Source organism: Schistocerca gregaria, chromosome 4, assembly GCF_023897955.1.
Source record: "Schistocerca gregaria isolate iqSchGreg1 chromosome 4, iqSchGreg1.2, whole genome shotgun sequence".
Lineage (NCBI taxonomy): Eukaryota > Metazoa > Arthropoda > Insecta > Orthoptera > Acrididae > Schistocerca > Schistocerca gregaria.
Genome location: NC_064923.1, coordinates 404,110,490 through 404,133,600, shown reverse-complemented (window position 1 = coordinate 404,133,600; position 23,111 = coordinate 404,110,490). Strand labels below are relative to the sequence as shown.

The 23,111-nt window shown below is 44.0% G+C and overlaps 1 protein-coding gene across 2 annotated transcripts in view; it reads left to right on the top strand.

Annotated features, from left to right (window-relative positions):
- The window catches only part of LOC126266880 (gamma-soluble NSF attachment protein-like), a 140,945-nt gene that overhangs the window by 69,981 nt on the left and 47,853 nt on the right, over window positions 1–23,111 (top strand). For both annotated transcript variants that reach the window (XM_049971541.1, XM_049971542.1), the window contains one exon: window positions 20,435–20,559. In XM_049971541.1, coding sequence (XP_049827498.1) covers window positions 20,435–20,515 — 81 coding nt within the window. In that variant the 3' untranslated portion in view covers window positions 20,516–20,559. The remainder of the gene's footprint in view (window positions 1–20,434; window positions 20,560–23,111) is intronic.

Below are 23,111 nucleotides of genomic sequence, written 5' to 3'. Positions count from 1 at the left end.
CGGCAGTTGTAAGAGTCGAGGGGCAAAAGGGAAGCAGTGGTTGAGAAGGGTGTGAGACAAGGTTGTAGTCTATCACTCTGATATTATTCAATCTATATATTGAGGAAGCAGTAAAGGAAACAAAAGAAAAATTTGGAGTAGGAATTAAAGTCCAACGAGAAGAAATTAAATTTTTAAGGTTTGCTGATGAGAGCAAAAGACTTGGAAATTCATTTGAATGGAATGTGCAATATTTTGAACTGAGGATATAAGAGAACATTAACAAAAGAAGAATGAGTGTTTTGGAATACAGTAGATATAATTAAGGTGATGGGGAGGGAATTGCTATAGGAAATGAGAGATGAAAAGTAGTAGATGAGTTTTGCTATTTGGGCAGTAAAACAACTGATGATGGTTGAGGTAGAGAGGACATGTGGAGCAGGATCGAAAAGTCACACAGAATATTTATTTTCCTCTCATGGTATTGTAGCTGGAATGTTGAAATTTCATTATTATATTGTTTGAAGTTTGCGCTACAGAAGGTATTTTGTATTTATGTGCAGCTCTGGCGAGAGAAGCCTGAATTACGAAACAAACATGGCATGCATGTTACTGTCGTCAACTTGTGAAGAGCAACAAAATGTTGTTTGATAATTTTAGGCCAAAGGGCATAAGCCAAGTGAAATTCACAGGGACATGTATGATGTGTATGGGGACGACTGTACAGACTGTAGCAATGTCTCCAGGTGGTGTGCATTCTTCCAAGAGAGCCATGTGAGCCTTAGTGATTTGCCACACTCTGGGTGGCCTGTAACAGCACAACCTGTGGAAAGTTGGAGCCATTTAGGCAGCAATTTTGAATGACCGGCACATGGTCCTTACTGCAACAGTTAAACATTTCCTGTGGTGCAGTGTACAATGTTGTTTATGACACATTGAAATTTAATAAAGTTGGTGCTTAGTGGATGCCTAAGAACCTGACGTACAACTACAAGGGCCAGTGAATGATGACAGACTTGGATCATTTAATGTGTTATGTTGCAGACGGGAATGACTTTCTGAAACCAAATGTCACTGTTGATGAGTCGTGCGTATCACTGTGTGCCTGAAGCCAGGCAGGCCATTATGGAGTGGACACTTGCTGGCTCCCCTGTACGAAAAAAATTAAGTGACTACATCTGTTAAGAAAGTTCTTGTGACGGTGTTCTGGGATATGCATGATGTGTTATTGATTGACTTTGCTGAACATGGGTCCACTGTGAATGCTGTAGCCTACATTAAAAGCTCATGACAAATGTCACAATATTAATACTGGCAGTGTCAAACTTCATGACAGGGCTCAACCCCATGTTACTGCTCTTGTTCGTGAGAAAATCACCAAATTTGACTGTGAGGTGCTCCAGCATTTACCATACAGTCTGGACCTTGCACTGTCGGACTTTCATCTATTTGTTCCTTTAAAAAAATTCCTGGCTAGGCAACACTTTGCAACAGATGTGGAAATGAAATCAGCAGACCATAGTTGGCTATACTCTAACCAAATGGGCATATTGAAACTGGTATCACAGTGAGGGAAATGTGCTGAGAATGTTGGTGACTACGTAGAAAAGTAGCTAATAGATAAAAGTCCATTTGTGATTTTTTTTTGTTTTATTACATATTAAACTTCTTGGCAATAAAATTATTGTGCATTAGTTTCTGATCTTTCCTTATAAATTGTAGACAGGTAATAGCAAGAAAAGTGTTTTTGAGGAAGAGAAATTTTTTCGACATTAAATATAGATTTGAGTGTTGGGAAGTCTTTTCGGAAAGTATTTATCTGGAGTATAGCATGCATGGGAATGAAACATGGACGATAAACAGTTTGGACAAGAAGAGAATAGAATTTTTTGAGATGTGGTGCTACAGGAGACAGCTGAAGATAAAATGGATAGATGGCATAACTGATGAGGGGGTACTGAATAGAACTGGGGAGAAAAGGAATTTGCGGCACAATGTGTTTAGAAGAAGGGATTGGATGGTAGGACACATTCTGAGACATCAAATGATCACCAGTTTATTACTGGTGGGAAATGTTGGGGCTAAAAATTGTGGAGGGAGACCAGGAGATGAATACGTGTTGTTGATTTTTCTTGAAAGTGTGGAATTCTTAGGGGATTACATTTTACTTGGTTTGGGGGGGGGGGGGGGGAGGAGGAAAATCTTGGGGAATTTGATAAAATCTCAGAATTTTGCATTTTTAATCTTTCCTTGAAATTGAATTTTATTAAGTTCATAAATCACAAATTTTAAAATATTTAAGGTTTCAAAGTGTGTTATTTATATCAATATTATTCCACATAAATTATCAATGTTTAAAAACTGTGTTTAAATTACTGCTAATTGTTGGTATGTAGTTTAGCTGAAAGGAAAGAAAATTCATTATTGTGATGTGCTGCCACTCCCCACTCACCATTAACTTACCAGGAGCTTCTTGAGACCATCTTGCCCCTCATGCTTGCACCTGCATTTCACAGGGAATTTTTTTTCCAGTCTTGAATAGCCACCCTGGAATTTAGTAAGCAGATTCATGAGGATGTAAGTTGTAGTAGTTATTCAGAAATGAAGAGGATTGTGCAGGATAGAGTAGCATGGAGTGCTGTATCAAACATCTTTGGACTGAAGACCAGAACAAAAGCAACAACTCCATATCAGTTGGAACACTGTCTCTCAGCACAAACACCAGCATTTGGCAAGTAGTACAGCCTTAACAAAAGGCACCTCAGCACGAAATGCAAAGAATATGTCTGTAGCAGTGAAAGAATTAAGGACCCCTCAACAGGAAGACCTTACTGAGCAAAAGCTCGATTGCTGTTTTATGAGACATTTGTCTGTAGTCAGATACTGTATTTAGAATCAGTGTTTCCATCACATACAAATGACAAAGAAGTAAAACTGGATGGAACTACACCCCCCCCCCCCCCCCCCCCCCCACCCCAGACTTTATAAGTCCCATTGCTTTGGCTTATTGATACAATTTGGGAATTTAACGTTTTAAAAAGCAAGTGCTCATAATTTTTAATGGCCACTGCTTTGTAGCAGATTGAACATTTTAATTTGTTAATCTAGACCAGCAACCATCAAACTGTGGCGAACAGGCCACATGCAGCACTAATCAGCTCTTTGTTGGCCCTTGGTTCTCAGCTGTATTGTATAATATATGAATCTAACAAGTCACAGTTGAATCCAAAACCATCAACTAATGTTAATAACTTCTTAGTGTGTAGGGTTCCTTCTCAGTAACAAACAAAATTGCTTATAGAGGTAGTAATTTTTATAGATTTTGCTTTATTTTAATTGTCTGTGAATTCGGGTAGCCACTGTGGGAGTACAGGATATGAGAGGCGGAACGTTTTATTTTTTGCCTCTTGGGCATGTTCGCATCATACCGATCCACTGCTATGGTATTAGTGTCAAACGAAAGTAACATGGATTAATGAATGAACATGTCTTATGTATTTGTAGCTATAAATGTGAAATTAAATTAAGGCTATTGTAATACAACACAATGAGCAGACGAAAAATGACATGCAAAACATTTAGTAAACATTAATGGTTATGTCTCATGTTGCATAATACATTTAAATATAAATATCATTACTGTTATTGTTCAATTAATCATCCGCTCACACAAAAACACAACACTTCATCAGGCAATCACAAGGTCACAACCTTGTGGGTCATTGAGAGTTGCCGATCTGGAACAGAACAGTAGACATGAAGTGTTATGAATGGTGCCTACATATTAAAATGTTGGTGTTGTTGTGAGTTGGTGGCCAACTTATCATACCTTTACTATAGCTAGTCTACTGGGGGCCCATAACATACTAATTTGTGTAGGGTACCAATTAATGGTAAGAACAGGGCATATGCAGTCCGAGGTACCATAGCACAATGTCAGTACTGGCTTGTGAGCAAAAAAGTTTGATGACTACTGATGTAGATCCTGCATCTGTATTGTTTTTGATATATTTGAAAACTATATCCAGTTCTTTTAAGGTGAAAGAAGTTCCAAGGTAGACCTTCTCAGTAGGAGTTTTCAAATCTTGCTTTAGTCTTACCATTCAGAAATAATTTGATCTGGAGAAACAGTGGCTGGGTCATTGTTCCAGGGTGAGTTCCCACCTGCACAATTCAGAAACACTGTTGTTGGTAGGAAGGATCCAGATGGCACAGGCTGTGAAGCAGTCACCGAAGTGAAGCATATTCTGTTTGACAGCACATTTAGCATCTGGATGGAAACATACCACTATCTGCCAACTCTACAACAGCTTCCAGGTCTCCCCCCACATCTCTTCATAGCCAAACTGTGCCTTGCAGACCTACTACATTTACCACACCCACAGAAAGTTCCTCCCACCACTACACAGAGTGGTGAACATTTCCTCCAAAAGCCTTAGTCGAACAGAAGTGTCAGTGCTTTCCTAGGGGTTGCCTTACACCCTTCTCCCTTATTCAATTGTGCTCAACTCGTCAAAGGCCTTGTCGCCTTCTCCTGATCGATACACTGGAAATACTTTTTCACCACCAACCCTACCAATCACACTCGACCTAAAGCCTATATTGAACCCTTCCTGACAAGGTTCACTCCTACATCCAGCCTTTATCCACCCCCACTGCCCCCAAATCACCCTCTGTTAATGTTTTGGAATTTCTTAACCTCAAATCTTGCCTCACCATCATTCCCCAAATCCCTCAAATGGAAACTAACCTTATACCCCAGAAAGAACCACTATCCACCACCTACAAAGTGATCCTGACCTTATGATCCTACATGCCAAGAAATGCTCCACTACTGTGGTTTTTAACAGCAGCTGTCAGATCTGTCAACCTACAGACCCTGTCACAATGACCCCATTCCAGAAATCCAACATGATGTCCAGTCTCTCCTCAAATCCACTGAGAGAATCTCTGCTCTCATGGACCATAACCTTTGACCTATTAACAGTAATGTACCCTCTTATATAAGACACCAACCATTTCCTCCTCGTGCTCTCCACAGTTCTTGTACCTTTATCACATGGTTCCCTGCTTTCAACTGTTGATGCCACCTCCCTCTCCACTGACATCCCTAGTGCTGGCGGCCTTTTTGCTATTGTACACTAGCTGTACCAATACCTGACTGACTGCAAACAATAACCTCATTCCTGGTCACCATGGCCAATTATATCCTCACTTGTAATCACTTCCCCTTTGAAGGTATCACCTACAAACAAATCCATGGCACAGAAATGAGCACCCAGGTGACACAATCCTATGCCTACCTATTCATTGACCATCTAGAGAAATCCTAGCTTACCATCCAGAATCCCAAACCTCTCACCTGGTTGAAGTTCATTTTTGAGATCTTTGTGATCTGAACTGAGTATGAGGACATCCTATCCACATTCCTCCAGAACCTCACATCTTCTCTCCCATTCATTTCACATGGTCATTCTCAGCCCAACAAGCCACCTTCCTCGATGTTGGCCTCCATCTCAAATACAGCTACATCAGGAGCTCTGTCCATCTCAGGCATACCAACCACCTGCAATACGTCCACTTCAACTGCCACCCATTTCATACCAAGAATAACTTACATACAGCCTAGCTGCCCATGGCCGTCACTTCTGCAGTGACGAGCAGTCTATCTTCCAATACACCAAGGGTTCCCAGACCACAATTACCCTCCCAAATTTGAACAGAAACAGATCTCTACAGTCACCTACCACCTCACACATTTCCACCATCCGACCACACAGGAACACAACCCTAGTGGCTCAGAACCACCCACAGCTGGAACAGCTGAATCTCATTCTCCACCATGATTTCGACTACCTTTTGTTGTGCCCTGAAATGAATAATATTCTATCCACTATTCTCTCCACCTCTCTCAGTGGTATTCCGCCACCCACGGAACCTACACAACATACTCATCCATCCCTACTCCAACCGCTCTGCCAACCATTTGCTCAAGGCTCATGTCCGAGCAACAGACCTATACGCAATACCTGCTCCAAATATCTTCCCACCACCATCACCTACTCCAGTCTGGTCACATGCATGCTGTAAGTGCTGCCCAACACTGTGTGTTTCACATCAATGACTGCTTCAAAGCCTGTGCTATCTTGTTCCTGCCTACAACCTTTCCTCAATTACACAGGTAGGAACTCACCCTCCAACATAGCCTACATTTCTGTAACCTCTGGGGCTGCAACCTTCACTAGTGGCTGTCTTTATCCACCTGTTGCCTTCTCTGCTCCCACTACGGCATTACACAGCCTTTTATTTCACCAACACATCCACTAGTGTCTTTCCCCTCTCCTTCTCTCCCTATCCGCTCCACTCCCTAAACCTCTCAACTGCACCTAGCAGCCCTACGCTGTCCCGCCACATCCCTGCATATTCCCACAAGCAGCACTACACCTTCATCCACACCTACCCTGCTATCCCTTTCCTTCCAACCCCAGCCTCCTACCTACTCCCACCTTCACCCCTTGCTCCCCAACCCCACCCACACTCCTGTCCATAGATTGCTTCTCCTATCAGGTGCAGTTCCTAAAGTCTGCCTTCATAGCCAGACACAGTGCTCATGTATGTGTGAGTTGTGAATGCATGTGTGTGTTTTATACTTTAAAAGAATGCCATTGGGCCAAAATCTTTAATGTACAATAGTCTTTTTGTTGTGCCTCTCTGTGGCTCAGCATCTGGTCTATATGATGAATAGCAGTGTATCATTTCCATAATAATGTCATTATTCCACCCTGTATTGTCATCTTTTCACATTAATTTTAAAAAAGAGGACTGGTAGTGATGGCAGTGTATTTACTGAATTTAGAATTTTCTTAAAAATTCTCATCATAGTTTTCATGACGTCACGTATATTTCCTTGGCGTCTTTCATGTTCTTTTTTCATGCAGTCCTATGTGTGTGTATTTTTGACAACATTTAGTTAGATTTAAATTTTCATTTACACAGTATGTATATATTTGGGTAAACATTTCTTTTTACCAATAGAGTTTTCTCTCATGACCACCTCCATAACCAAATAGTTAGTGTTATTGCTTTTGGTGTAGAAGTTCTCTGATTCATGATACTTCCTTGGATTTTTTCTGAGGGGGGAGGTCTGGTATAGGGTGAGACCACATGAGGAGCTGCAGGGATGTAGCATTATCTGTTAGTTAGTTAGTTAGTTAGTTGGTTGGTTGGTTGGTTGGTTGGTTGGTTGGTTGGTTGGTTGTGTGTTCCATTGATTAATCGCATGTTACGGTAGCCGTTATGATGTGATGTGAAACGAGTCAAGTGCACAATAAATACACACACACATGAAAGACGCCAAGGAAATATAGGTGACGTCATGAAAACTATGATGAGAATTTTTAAGAAAATTCTAAATTCAGTAAATACACTGCCATCATTACCAGTCCTCTTTTTTAAAATTAATGTGAAAAGATGACAATACAGGGTGGAATAATGACATTATTATGGAAATGATACACTGCTATTCATCATATAGACCAGATGCTGAGCCACAGAGAGGCACAACAAAAAGACTATTGTACATTAAAGATTTTGGCCCAATGGCATTCTTTTAAAGTATAAAACACACACATGCATTCACAACTCACACATATATGAGCACTGTGTCTGGCTATGAAGGCAGACTTTAGGAACTGCACCTGATAGGAGAAGCAATCTATGGACAGGAGTGTGGGTGGGGTTGGGGAGCAAGGGGTGAAGGTGGGAGTAGGTAGGAGGCTGGGGTTGGAAGGAAAGGGATAGCAGGGTAGGTGTGGATGAAGGTGTAGTGCTGCTTGTGGGAATATGCAGGGATGTGGCGGGACAGCGTAGGGCTGCTAGGTGCAGTTGAGAGGTTTAGGGAGTGGAGCGGATAGGGAGAGAAGGAGAGGGGAAAGACACTAGTGGATGTGTTGGTGAAATAAAAGGCTGTGTAATGCCGTAGTGGGAGCAGAGAAGGCAACAGGTGGATAAAGACAGCCACTAGTGAAGGTTGCAGCCCCAGAGGTTACAGAAATGTAGGCTATGTTGGAGGGTGAGTTCCTACCTGTGTAATTGAGGAAAGGTTGTAGGCAGGAACAAGATAGCACAGGCTTTGAAGCAGTCATTGATGTGAAACACACAGTATTGGGCAGCACTTACAGCATGCATGTGACCAGACTGGAGTAGGCGATGGTGGTGGGAAGATATTTGGAGCAGGTATTGCGTATCGGGGTTTTGCTGGGATATGAGTCTTGAGCAAATGGTTGGCAGAGCGGTTGGAGTAGGGATGGATGAGTATGTTGTGTAGGTTCTGTGGGTGGCGGAATACCACTGAGAGAGGTGGAGAGAATAGTGGATAGAATATTATTCATTTCAGGGCACAACAAAAGGTAGTCGAAATCATGGTGGAGAATGAGATTCAGCTGTTCCAGCTGTGGGTGGTTCTGAGCCACTAGGGTTGTGTTCCTGTGTATACCTGTCCTTTTTTCCCCACTAAGGTAAGTCTTTCCACTCCCGGGATTGGGATGACTCCTTACCCTCTTTCCTGATGAAGCAACCTTAGGTTGTGAAAGCTCGAAATTTGTGTGTGTGTGTTTTTTATTGTCTCCTATCAACATACCAACGCTTTCGTTTGGTAAGTTAAACACACACACACACACACACACACACACACACACACACACACACAATTCAAGCTTTCACAACACATGGTTACTTCATCAGGAAAGAGGGAAGAAGAGGGAAAGACGAAAGGATGTGGGTTTTAAGGGAGAGGGTAAGGAGTCATTCCAATCCCAGGAGCGGAAAGACTTACCTTAGGGGGAAAAAGACAGGTATACAGTCGCGCACACACACAATCCATCCACACATTGCAGACACAAGCAGACATATGTAAAGGCAAAGAGTTTGGCAGAGATGTCAGTCGAGGTGGAAGTACAGAGACAAAGATGTTGTTGAATGACAGGTGAGATATGAGCGGCGGCAACTTGAAATTAGTGGAAGTTGAGGCCTGGTGGGTAACGGAAATAATTTCAAGTTGCTGCCGCTCATACCTCACCTGTCATTGAACAACATCTTTGCCTCTGTCCTTCCGCCTCGACTGACATCTCTGCCAAAACACTTTGCCTTTACATACGTCTGCTTGTGTCTGTATATATGCGGATGGTTGTGTGTGTGTGTGTGTGTGTGTGTGTGTGTGTGTGTGTGTGTGTGTGTGTGTGTAGAGTGAGTGAGGGCACGCGCGCTCGTGCGAGTGTACACCGCCCCCCCCCCCCCCCCCCTATGTAAGTCTTTCTGCTCCCGGGATTGGAATGACACCTTACCCTCTCCCTTAAAACCCACATCCTTTCGTCTTTCCCTCTCCTTCCCTCTTTCCTGATGAAGCAACTGTGGGTTGCGAAAGCTTGAATTTTGTGTGTGTGTTTGTGTTTGTTTGTGTCTGTATCAACATACCAATGCTTTCGTTTGGTAAGTTACATCATCTTTGTTTTTAGATATATTTTTCCCACATGGAATGTTTCCCTCTATTATACATACATATTAGAAAACAAAGATGGTGTGACTTACCAAACGAGAAAGCACTGATGGATACACACACACACACACACACACACACACACACACACACACACACACAGGGAGAGAGAGAGAGAGAGAGAGAGAGAGAGAGAGAGAGAGAGAGAGTGTTTGGGTATTAAAGATTAATATTTATGCATATACTATGTTTATAGATTTATTTATTTCTATTCAAGAATTCATCTATGGTATAGAAGGAGTTGTCAAGGGGATATGATTTCAGTTTATTTTTGTAGCTATAACTGCTGTCGGTCAGACATTTTATTTCCTCTGTCAATTTGTCAAAACTTTTTATAGCGGCATATTTTACCCCTTTCTGTGCCAAATATGGGTTGAGTAAAGGATAAGGTAAGTCTTTCTTTTTTCTGGTATTATGATCATGAATGTCACTGTTTTTAAACTGGTCCATGTTGTTGAGAACAATGTTCATTAGTGAGTAAATGTACTGTGAGGCTGTTGTACGAATTCTCAATCTTTTGAAAAGATGTGCACCTATGAACCCCACACATTATTCTAACCGCTTTCTTTTGAGCAGTGAATACTTTTTGTCTGAGTGTTGAGTTACCCAAAAATATTATTCCGTATGACATCAGAGTGTGAAAGTATGCAAAGTATGTTATCTTACTAATTTCTATATCCTCAAAATTGGCAGTAATTCTGATTCACAAAGTTGCTGAACCTAGTCGCTTTAGAAGGTCCAAAATATGAATTTTCCAGTTAAGATTCTCATCCATGTGTACACCCAAAAACTTAGTCTCCTCTACCAAGTCTACTGACTTCTGTTGATGTGTTATATTTATTGAAGGGACTGCACTTTTTGCAGCAGAAAATTGGGTGTACTGTGTTTTTCTCCAAGTTTAGACCAAGCCCATTTGCAGAAAACCAATTAATGGCTTTTCCAAAGACCTTATTTGTATCATTTTCAATTGGAGTTTCTTTTACTGGATTAATAATGATGCCTGTATCATCAGCAAACAGTGTCAGTTCAACTTCTTGTTTCAGATAAGAAGGGAGGTTGTTCACATACATCAAGAACAGAAGGGGACCCTTGATTGAACCCTGTGGAACACCTAGTGTAATTTCATCTTAGTTAGATGAAGTGGCAACCTTATTTTAATCACTTGATCCATATAAAGAAACTTTTTGACTCCTGTTCTGTGGGTATGACTTAAACCAACCATATGCTATTCCATTTCTGCCATAGAATTGTAATTTCTGTACCATAATGTCATGGTTCACATGATCAGGTGCTTTAGACAAGTCACAGAAAATTCCTATTGGTGACATATTACTATTTAAATACTCTATTATGTGTACAGTGAAATTGTATATTGCTGTCTCAGGGGAACAGCATTTTTGAAATCCGAACTGTGATGTATTAAGTATCCCATTACTGTTGAGATGGCTAATCACTCTTGAATACATTATTTTCTCAAAGATTTTTGAAAATGCTGTAAGCAAGGATACTGGCCAATAATTACTGACATCTGTGGTATCCCCCATTTTGTAGAGTGGCCTGACAATGACATATTTTAACCTGTCTGGGAAAATACCTTGAGTTAGTGATGCATTATGTATGTGACTTGGAACATCAGTTGTAATTGCTCCTCATTTTTTAATATCTTATTAGAGATGTGCTCTACTCCAACAGAACATTTATTTTTCAAAGATTTAATAATTTTAATTACTTCACAAGAGGTTGTTAGGTGAAACTTAATCTGACTAAAATTTTTCAAAACTGGCTCTTCCATATGCTGCCTGGCTTTTTCTTTTGAACTATTCTCACTAATTTTTACTCCTACACTTAAGAAATTGTTGTTAAATACACTCCTGTAAATTGAAGTAAGAACACCGTGAATTCATTGTCCCAGGAAGGGGAAACTTTATTGACACATTCCTGGGGTCAGATACATCACATGATCACACTGACAGAACCACAGGCACATAGATACAGGCAACAGAGCATGGACAATGTCGGCACTAGTACAGTGTATATCCACCTTTCTCAGCAATGCAGGCTGCTATTCTCCCATGGAGACGATCGTAGAGATGCTGGATGTAGTCCTGTGGAACGGCTTGCCATGCCATTTCCACCTGGCGCCTCAGTTGGACCAGCGTTCGTGCTGGACGTGCAGACTGCGTGAGACGACGCTTCATCCAGTCCCAAACATGCTCAATGGGGGACAGATCCGGAGATATTGCTGGCCAGGGTAGTTGACTTACACCTTCTAGAGCACGTTGGGTGGCACGGGTTACATGTGGACGTGCATTGTCCTGTTGGAACAGCAAGTTCCCTTGCTGGTCTAGGAATGGTAGAACGATGGGTTTGATGACGGTTTGGATGTACCGTGCACTATTCAGTGTCCCCTCGACGATCACCAGAGGTGTACGGCCAGTGTAGGAGATCGCTCCCCACACCATGATGCCGGGTGTTGGCCCTGTGTGCCTCGGTCGTATACAGTCCTGATTGTGGCGCTCACCTGCACGGCGCCAAACACGCATACGACCATCATTGGCAACAAGGCAGAAGCGACTCTCATCGCTGAAGACGACACGTCTCCATTCGTTCCTCCATTCACGCCTGTCGCGACACCACTGGAGGCGGGCTGCACGATGTTGGGGCGTGAGCGGAAGACGGCCTAACGGCGTGCTGGACCGTAGCCCAGCTTCATGGAGACGGTTGCGAATGGTCCTCGCCGATACCCCAGGAGCAACAGTGTCCCTAATTTGCTGGGAAGTGGCGGTGCGGTCCCCTACGGCACTGCGTAGGATCCTACGGTCTTGGCGTGCATCCGTGCGTCGCTGCGGTCCGGTCCCAGGTCGACGGGCACGTGCACCTTCCGCCGACCCCTGGCGTCAACATCGATGTACTGTGGAGGCCTCACGCCCCACGTGTTGAGCAATTCGGTGGTACGTCCACCCGGCCTCCCGCATGCCCACTATATACCCTCGCTCAAAGTCCGTCAGCTGCACATACGGTTCACGTCCACGCTTTCGCGGCATGCTACCAGTGTTAAAGACTGCGATGGAGCTCCGTATGCCACGGCAAACTGGCTGACACTGACGGCGGCGGTGCACAAATGCTGCGCAGCTAGCGCCATTCGACGGCCAACACCGCGGTTCCTGGTGTGTCCGCTGTGCCGTGCGTGTGATCATTGCTTGTACAGCCCTCTCGCAGTGTCCGGAGCAAGTATGGTGGGTCTGACACACCGGTGTCAATGTGTTCTTTTTTCCATTTCCAGGAGTGTACATCAGCTACTTCTGTACTGTTGGTTGGGCCATTCTCTTTAATAGTAATACTGCCTACGTCATGTATTACTTTTCCCGTCTCCCTTCTAACAACATTCCATACTGTTTTGATTTTATTGCGGGAGTTGTTAATTTCTTCCCTAACATATATATTTCTTGATTTTCTTACAACTTTTCTCAGTGTGTTAATATAATTTTTATAGTGTTAAACTAGTTCTGGATCTTTACTAGTTCTTGTCATCTCATACAGTTTTCTTTTTCTTTCTGAAGACAGTTCAATAGCCCCCCTGCGGGTCTAGGGATTAGAATAGGCCTGAGGTATTCCTGCCTGTCATACGAGGTGACTAAAAGGAGTTTCACATGTTTCGGCCTATATGTGATGGCCCCTGTAGGGTTTGACCTCCATTCTTCAAAAATTTCCCAAAGAGTGAGCTAATTGGGGAAGGGCGCCTTACAAGGTGTATCGTGTCCATCATGCATTGAGATCTTTAGCCCACTTTCTCGTTGTTGCATTGCAGTCCTGCCCATTCTCCATCTCTTGGGCGAGGACACCTTCCTGCGTGCATTTCCCACCATGCACTATGCAGTGTCGATTTCTGCGTTGACGATGACCATGGACTTCTTTACACCTGAAATCCAGTTCAGTAGCCAGTCCATTGTGGTGGGGCCACCACGTACCCTGTTTGTTGTAGCCCCCTGACCACACAGGGATCCCTCTGCTGATGCCTGCACTGTTAATTCCCCATGTAAGCCATGGGGTAGATGCACGTCCCTCTGGGGCATCGAATGGCCTTTGCTGCGGCTGGGTGGCGCCTATGGGGAGGTCCCCTGGTCAGAGTGGGTGGCATCAGGGCGTGTGACATGCGATGAAGCATAGTCCATCATCTCTTGCTGGTGTTGAAACGCTAGCAGTCTCAAAGTGATCACGAGCTCAATTCAACACACAGAAGTATGACCCCCAAATCGTTCCCCTCCCTGGCCACACCATTGGAGGAATGTCAGGCTAAGGATGGCAGCGGATCTTATTCGTCCCGGTACCTCAGTTTTTGGTTGAGCATTTAGAGGACAAGTTCGGAAAGGTGCAGGGCTTGTCCAAATTGAGATCTGGGTTAGTCTTGATCAAAACAGCTTCCTCTGTCCAGCCACAGGAGTTACTTGCTTGTGACAAGCTGGGGCATGTTTCTGTAACTATCACGCCCCATAAGAGCTTAAATATGGTCCAGGGTATCATATTTCACAGAGACCTTCTTTTGCAGTCCGACGATGAGCTGCCAATTTACAGCGGCAGGGTGTACATTTCATCCGGCGTGTCCACTGGGGTCCGGGGGATAATCAGGTTGCCACCAGTGCCTTCATATTGGCCTTTGAGGGCGATACATTGCCCCAGAAGGTCAAGGTGATTGTCTGCTGGTGTGATGTAAAACCCTAATCTCTCCTCCGATGCGGTGCTTTAAGTGCTGGAAGTTAAGGCATATGTCTTCCCACTATACTTCCAGTGTCACATGCTAAGATTGCAGATGCCCGTCACATCCCAATACTCCATGTGCCCTGCCTCCCGTCTCTGTCAACTGCGGTGAGCACCATTTGCCTTGCTCGCCTGACTGCAGGATTCTCCAGAAAGAAAGGAAAATCATGAAGTACAAGACCCTGGACAGACTGACCTACACTGAAACTAAGAGAAATTTTGTACACCTGCATCCTGTGCATATGACATTGTCCTACACCGCCACTACAACAGTTCTACCACCATCAGCTCCACCAACCCAGGTCACCTCTCAGAGCCAGAAGACTACACCTGCCCTCTTGACGGTGGGGGCACTCCCCTCCCTGTTACTCTTGTACCACCTACTTTGAGAGCAACAGCCCCCCCCCCCCCCCCCCCCCAATCATTGAGGACATCCATCCCCGCTTCTAAGCCGGAGAAGTGTAAATCATCTTCAGTTTCTCCAGCTAGGAAGGGGTCCCTTGGGTCACTCCCTTCCCAGGTTTCTTCTTGTGGGAAAGATGACACCCGTCAGTGGCTGAAGAGCCCAAAAGCAGCTGGTCGTAGGGCTTCATGCTCGTCCTCAGTCACGGAGACTGAGTCAGTGAAGTCCACCCAGCCAGGGAAACCCAAGGCACAGCGATATAAATCGAAAAAGAAATCCCGCAAGACCAAGGAAATTGTGGTGGCAAATACACTATCGCTACCTACAAACTCTACGGCTGAGGATGGGGTGGAGATTTTGCCATCCGCTGAGGACCTATATCTCACTAGACCCGCAGACACAATGTATATAGACTGCTCAGGCAATAAATCAGTGGTAGCAGGTGACTCTGAGGTGTAAACTGCCTCATTAAATATTGCATGCCTTCCCATTCTCACAATGTCATCCTCCAGTGGAATTGTGGCAGTTTTTCCACCACCTATCTGAGCTACGGCAACTTTTAAGCTTTATATCTGCTTTCTGCATTGCCCTCCAGGCAACCTGGTTCCCAGCAATGCGGACTCCTGCCCTCCGTGGCTATAAGGGATATTACAATAACCGTAGTGACTAATCGAGTGGCAGGTGGAGTTTGTGTATATGTCCTAAACACGGTCTGTAGTGAACATGTGCCCCCTTCAAACTCCTCTTGAAGCTGTGGCTGTCAGAATAAGGACAACACAGGAAATAACTGTCTGCTATGTATATCTTCCTCCAGACGGTGCAGTAGCCTTGAATTTATTAGCTGAACTGATTGCTCAACTCCCTAAACCCTATCTACTTCTGGGAGATTTTAATGCCCATAACCCCTTGTGGGGCAGAAATGTCAAAACTTTGCTGTCAGAACTCGACCTCTGCCTCTTGAATACTGGGGCTGCCACTCATTTGAGTGTGGCTCATGGTAGTTACTCGGACATTAATTTATCAATTTGCAGCCCAGGACTTCTCCCATCTATCCACTGGAGAGCACATGACAACCTGTATGGTAATGACCACTTCCCCATCTTCCTTTCGCTGCCCCAGCGTCAGACACATGGACGCCTACCCAGATAGGCTTTGAACAATGCGGGTTGGGGAACTTTCACCTCTGCTGTCACCACTGAAGCTCCCCCACATGGGAACATCGATGTGATAGCTGAGCGGGATGACTAGCACAATTGTTTCAGCGGCAGAAAATGTGATCCCTCGCTCTTTAGTGTGCACGAGGCGTAAGGCTGTCCCTTGGCGGTTGCTGGAAGTCACTGAAGCAATTAAGGAGCACCAGCGTGCTCTACAGTGGCATAAGTGGCACCCTTCCCTGGAGCATCTCATAGCCTTTAAAGAGCTCTGTGACCGTGTTCACTATCTTATCAAACAATGGAAGAAGGAGTGTTGGGAGAGATACGTCTCCATCATTGGGTGCCACACATAACCTTCCCAAGTCTGGACAAAGATCAACATATTTTCGGGTACCAGGCCCCAGTGTTACCGTAAATGGCAAGTTATGTACCGACGCAAACGCGTTTACCGAGCACTTTGCTCGAGCCTCTGCATCAGAGAATTACCTCCCAGCCTTTTGCACACTCAAACGGCGGCTGGAAGGGAACATCCTCTCATTCACTACACGCTGCAGTGAATCTTGTAATGCCCCATGTACAGAGTGGGAGCTCCTCATTGCCCTTGCACATTACCACGACACAGCTCCTTGTCCTGATAACATCCACAGCCAGATGATTAAACATCTCTCATCTGACTACAAGCGACATCTTCTTGTCATCTTCAACTGGATCTGGTGCGATGGTGTCTTTCCATTGCTGTGGCGAGAGAGCACAATTATTTCGGTGCTCAAACCCAGTGAAAACCTGCTTGATGTGGATAGCTATCGGCCCATCAACCTCACCAACATTCTTTGTAAGCTGCTCAAACGTATGGTATGTTGACGGTTGGGTTGGGTACTGAAGTCACGTGGCTTGCTGGCTTCATGTCAGGGCGGCTTCCGCCAGGGTTGCTCTACCACTGATAATCTTGTGTCAATCAAGTCTGCCATTTGTACAGCCTTTTCCAGATAGCAACACCTGATTGCTGTCTTTTTTGGCTTGCGTAAAGCATATGACACGACCAGGCGATATCATATCTTTGCCACATTGTATGAGTAGGGTCCCTGGGGACCACTCCTGATTTTTATCCAAAACTTCCTGTTGCTCAATACTTTCCGTGTCCAAGTTGGTGACTCACACAGTTCCATTCATATCCAGGAGAATGGAGTCCCCGCAGGGCTCTGTATTGAGTGTGTGTCTGTTTTTAGTGGCCATTAACGGTCTAGCAGCAGCAGTCAGGCCCTCCGTGTCACCTTCTCAGATGACTTCTGCATTTCGTACTGCTGCTCCAGTACTATTGTTGCTGAGCGGAGCCTCCAGGGAGCCATCCACAAGGTGCAGTCAAGGGCTGTAGCCCACAGCTTCCAGTTTCCAGCTGCAAAGTCGTGTCATGCACTTCTGTCAGCGTTGTACTGTTCATCTGGAACCCGCACTTTACCTTAATGACGATCCACTCACTGTAGTGGAGACATATCAATTCCTAGGACTGGTTTTCAACGCTTGATTGATTTGGCTCCCTCATCTTCGTCAGCTTAAGTGGAAGTGCTGGCAGCACCCCAAGGCCCTCCATTGCCTTAGCAACACCAATTGGGGTGCAGATCGCTGTACACTGCTGCAGCTCTACAGAGCCCTTGTCCAATCCCGAATTGACTATGGGAGTGTGGTTTATGGTTTGGCAGCACCTTCAGCATTGTATTTACTCATCACTGTGCGCCACTGTGGGGTTCGATTAGCGACAGGAGCTCTTAGGACTAGTCCAGTGACCAGTGTACTGGTGGAGGCTGGTGTCCCTCCACTGCAGATCAGACGTGTGCAACTGCTTGCCAGTTACACAGCACACATTCATAGTTCCCCTGAGCATCCGAATTACCCTCTGCTTTTCCCGCCCACGGCAGTCCATCTCCTGCATCGGCGGCCCAGATCGGGGCTAACGATTGCGGTTCGCATGCGGTTCCTTCTCTCCAAATTGGAGTCCTTCTCTTTACCTCCTCTACTTGCGGTCTGTTCACCTACACCTCCATGGTGTACACCTCGGCCGGAGCTTCGTCTGCACCTTTTGCATGGCCCCAAGGTCTCCGTTAACGCCACCACTCTCCGCTGTCACTTCCTCTTGATTCTTGACGTGTTCCGGGGCTCTGAAGGGGTTTACACCGATTGCTCAATGGGTGATGGTCACATAGGCTTCGCGTATGTTCATGGATGACATATTGAGCAGCATTTCCTTGTCAGTTGGCTGCATTGTTTTCACTGCAGAGCTGGCAGCCATATCTTGTGCTCTTGAGTGCATCCGCTCATGCCCTGGTGAGTCATTTCTCCTTTGTACTGACTCACTGAGCAGCCTACAAGCTATTGACCAGTGCTACCCTCGCCTCACTCTGGTAGCATCCTTTCAGGAGCCATCTATGCCCTGGAACAGGCCCACCGTTCCGTGGTGTTTGTGTGGAACCCAGGACACATCAGAATACCCCGCAATAAACTTGCTAACAGGCTGGTCAAACAGGCAACGCGGAAACCGCTTCTGAAGATAGGCATCTCCGAAGCTGATCTGCGTTCTGTCTTACACCACAGGGTTTTCTGGATTTGGGAGACGGAATGGCATAACAGCACGCACAACAAACTGCGTGTCATTAAGGAGACTATGAATGTGTGGAAGTCTTCCATGCAGGCCTCTCGCAGGGAATCATTTGTCCTCTGCCAGCTCTGCATTGGCCTTACTTGGCTAATGCACGGTTACCTACTCTGTTGCCAGGACCCACCTCAGTGTTGCTGTGGCTCCCAAATGACAGTCGTCCACCTCTTGCTGGACTGCCCACTTTTAGCCACTCTGCAGCAGACTTTTAACTTTCTCAGTACACTGCCTTTGGTGTTAGTCGAAAATGCCCCCACGGCAGCTTTAGTTTTACGTTTTATCTGTGAGAGTGGGTTTTATACTTCTTTGTAAGTCCTTTGTCCCTCTGTGTCCTCAGCCCTAGTGATTTTAGGTTTGTGGTTTTAATGTGTTGCAGAGAGCCTGGCTTTCCCTTTTTATTCTCGTGGTTGGCCAGCCACTGTAATCTGCTTTCACATTGTACTTGCTCCTGTTTCTAGCGTCTCTGTTGTTTTCTTGCCCTCTTTTGTTCCTTTTAGTGTTCATTGCCTTCCCTTTGTTCTTGTGGCTTTTCCTTTCTTTCCATTTTGTGTTATATGTTTCGTCCATTTTATTCTCACACTTGTGGCATTGTTTTATTAGGAACAAGGGACCAATGACCCCATAGTTTGGTCTCTTCACCCACCTTTAAACCAACCAACCAACAGTTTAATGCCTTTAGTAATCCAAGGTTTCTTTGAAAAGTGTTTGGTGTTACATTTAGTAATTTTCTTTGGGAAACAATGTTCATAAAGGGCTGTACATTTATTAAGAAATATGTTGCATTTATCATTAGCATTTGGCTCATTATATACATCTCCCCAATTAACATTTCTTAACTTTCTCTGAAGTGCTCTACAGATTACGGGTTGAGCAACCTCACACTTTTACTTGATGGTTTCTGAAGTGTACACCCTGTTAGGTTTTGTAAGTTAATCAGTTGTGCATCATGGTCTGACAATCCATTTACCACAGAGAAAGCACGTGTTTGTTTTATATCCTCTTTCTGTACAAATACATTATCTGTTAGAGTACTACTGTCTTGAGTTATATGTGTCGGGAAATTGACCACTGGTTGTAAGTTATATATTGTTAATAACTCTTCTAGTTCACTTTTCCTATCATAATTAGTTAGAAAGTTTACATTGAAATTACCACAGATTAATAACTACTTTTTGTCTGACAGACAGCATAATAGGGAGTCAAACTTTTTTATGAATAGCTCCCAGTCCCCTAATGCTAATATCAATACTACATCATGTAGCTGAAGTTCACATGCACTGACCCCAAAGTGCTGATCAACACAAAATTTACTTACTTCTGCAGTTTTGTATTTATATCACTGTTATGTGAAAATGTCAACTCATCCTTTATCCATCCTGGATCTAAAAGTTTAAGATGCTAAATTATACCCATTTATACTGACACTATCCATCCCCATATTTACACGGTGTTCAGAAAGACACAGTATATTAATCTCATTCTTATTTTTGAGATCATCTAAACACACTAATACCTCATGTACTTTATTTTTTATTCCACTGCTATCTTGATGAAGTATGTTAATACTGCACTTAGCTTTGCCCCTATTTACTGTACATAAAGTTTCTTTTATGCTATTTATCTTAATTGTTGTCTGTCTGGACTTTGACTTTAACCCAAAAAAAAAAGTAGATTCATCTACTGCCAATAACAGCTGAAGGGTTTGGCAACACGTCAATCACATGTCCTACAATCATAGATCACTTGTATTGCTTTGTAGGCAGCAGTCACCAGTCTATGAGTGGTGTTTGCTTTACAGCTTGAAAAACAACAGTTTATTCAAAGTAGCTGTCTCTGTACCTCTTCATGGGTAAATGTAGAATATTTGTGTGAAAGGTATTCATTTATGTATTTGTTGTTGACACATCAGAATTTTTGATTACATCACAGATTGTTTCTTCCAGGCATCACCCGCTGGGAAACCAGTTTCTGGTAGTGGAGACAAAGAGGATGAGGATGATGAATATGCAGGCGGTCTTTGCTGAATTAGGCAAAAGAAAATAATTCACCTTGCACTGCAGAAGATATTGTAAGTTATGCAGAGTTTTATAAGCAAATAACAAATTATCAACAGTTTTGTTTTACAGCGATCAAAATAGAGAATTTAAGAATTTGCATTAGCTTCAAGAACAAAGACTTTATTTAACTGAACATGCCACTAAGAACAAAAAGAAACATTTTTTAATTGTGAAAAAAAATTAGTTTACTTACAAATGAGTTTTTTGCTTCTTAGGCCATTATCAGATGAATATGATTGTGAATTTGAAGTGGCACAGGTGTTGTTTTAGTATTATATGTTCCACTCCGTGAACAATCTGTTACCCATTTGATGTGTATGCCAACTTTTACATTACAAGTGCTGTGTGGTCGCCATTCTTGGAATTATTAACTATAGTGGACCTGCTGTGCAGACACCAGAATTATTCACTCTTTGCAGTGGGCAGATGCTGAAAGAGAGCTCCCATCTATTGAAGCTACTACAATGATGTAGTCACTTTCGCAGTAACTCATCTGTGTTATATGCATAATTTTTTTCAATGTAAAACTTCATTTACAGGCGAGTGTTAAACAGATCTCTAAACTGGCAGCTCAACATAGATCACAATGTGTGTTCATGTACTGATTTGACATTAGAAAATGACAGCTTTTATATCTTCAAAATTCTGGTGTTTACATGGTAGGCCACACCCTTTGTTCCGTGTCTTCCAAGGTATTGCCAAGCTGCAATGCCAAACCAAAAGTGCAGGCATTCAGAGCAGGGCGAGAGGTGCACTCACATTCCTGTTGTACCTTGTCAATGTTTCGAGCTGACATCTTTTACACCCAGTCTGCACATATGGCAACCAGAGTGAACACAGTGGAGTGTTCCACATTTAACAATGCCAAACACATAAATTTTGTTTTGGAATTACATTATTACCTGTACATGCTCCAAGTTACTTTAGATAAAGTTACCACATTAGGCCCTTACTTGACGAGGGCATGAGTAACAAAACAGTTTGGTTAGTAAGTTAATAAAAATTGTTTTCACAATATTAGAAAAGTGTTTCTTTTCTATTTGATATTGCCCCACTGTCATATCTCCCCATTCTTTATGTTCCCACAGTACTTCTTTATCCAGTCTTCTCATCTGGAAGAAAAATTCCCAAGCATTTATTGAGACATTAGTGACAAATCCAATGTTTACATGTTGTTCTTTCATTTAGTCACTGATACTAATCTTTGTTATGTTGTTTGTCATACATGCATATGGAATCATTATATGGAACAATATATTTGGTATTTCACAGTATACATCTTTTTACAGTGCTTTCCCCCCTTCAGATTAATTTCCCAACCCTGACAATAACAATTCTAACCCCCCCCCCCCCCTTACAGTGGCTACCTTCTCAATTATTGAACACCTTAAACAGTTTGTTTCCATATACATTAATCTTTTCTTAATTATCAAACATTTTAAACAGTTGATTCCCATATACGTTCATCAGTTCATTGCCTGGCATTGGGATGCAATGGAAAAAAAAAAAAATATGAATGAAATAAAAGGTGGTGCATGAACCATAAAATGTTTTTGTAATAGTTTGAATTTACTTATCAGGGTGTATACAAGCTGGGACATCTGAGAGGTCCAGGAAAAACTCGGGAATTTATTCACCCGGGAGAAAACGGGGGAAAATCTGGGAATTTTTTAGAATTCCGGGAACTTTCCCTTGTCTTAGTTACCAGTTAAATTTTTGTGATTTTGACTGGTAAGAACCAATACTATAACGAAGAATATTACTGTATCCCGCTTTTGCAGAATAATGCTGCAGCAAAAAAACATGAACGAGAAAAAAAAAGAATGAAAATAAAACTTAAGTCGCAAAGGAAATGTGCCATATACAACAACAAAACACCCTTTGTTCTCCTCTTCATCCACCCTTCCTTTACCCCCCACCACCCCTCCTCCCTCTCCTCCTCCACTTCATACCCCCTCCTTTACCACCTCCACCACACCAACCCCACTACCTTCCCCAACTTCCCTTCCCTCCCCTCGACTCACCTCTCCTCCCTTCGACTCACCTCTCCTCCCTTCGACTCAGCTCTCCTCCCTTCGACTCAGCTCTCCTCCCTTCGACTCAGCTCTCCTCCCTTCGACTCAGCTCTCCTCCCTTCGACTCACCTCTCCTCCCTTCGACTCACCTCTCCTCCCTTCGACTCACCTCTCCTCCCTTCGACTCGCCTCTCCTCTCCTCCCTTCGACTCGCCTCTCCTCTCCTCTCCTCCCTTCGACTCGCCTCTCCTCTCCTCTCCTCCCTTCGACTCGCCTCTCCTCTCCTCTCCTCCCTTCGACTCGCCTCTCCTCTCCTCTCCTCCCTTCGACTCGCCTCTCCTCTCCTCTCCTCCCTTCGACTCGCCTCTCCTCTCCTCTCCTCCCTTCGACTCGCCTCTCCTCTCCTCTCCTCCCTTCGACTCGCCTCTCCTCTCCTCTCCTCCCTTCGACTCGCCTCTCCTCTCCTCTCCTCCCTTCGACTCGCCTCTCCTCTCCTCTCCTCCCTTCGACTCGCCTCTCCTCTCCTCTCCTCCCTTCGACTCGCCTCT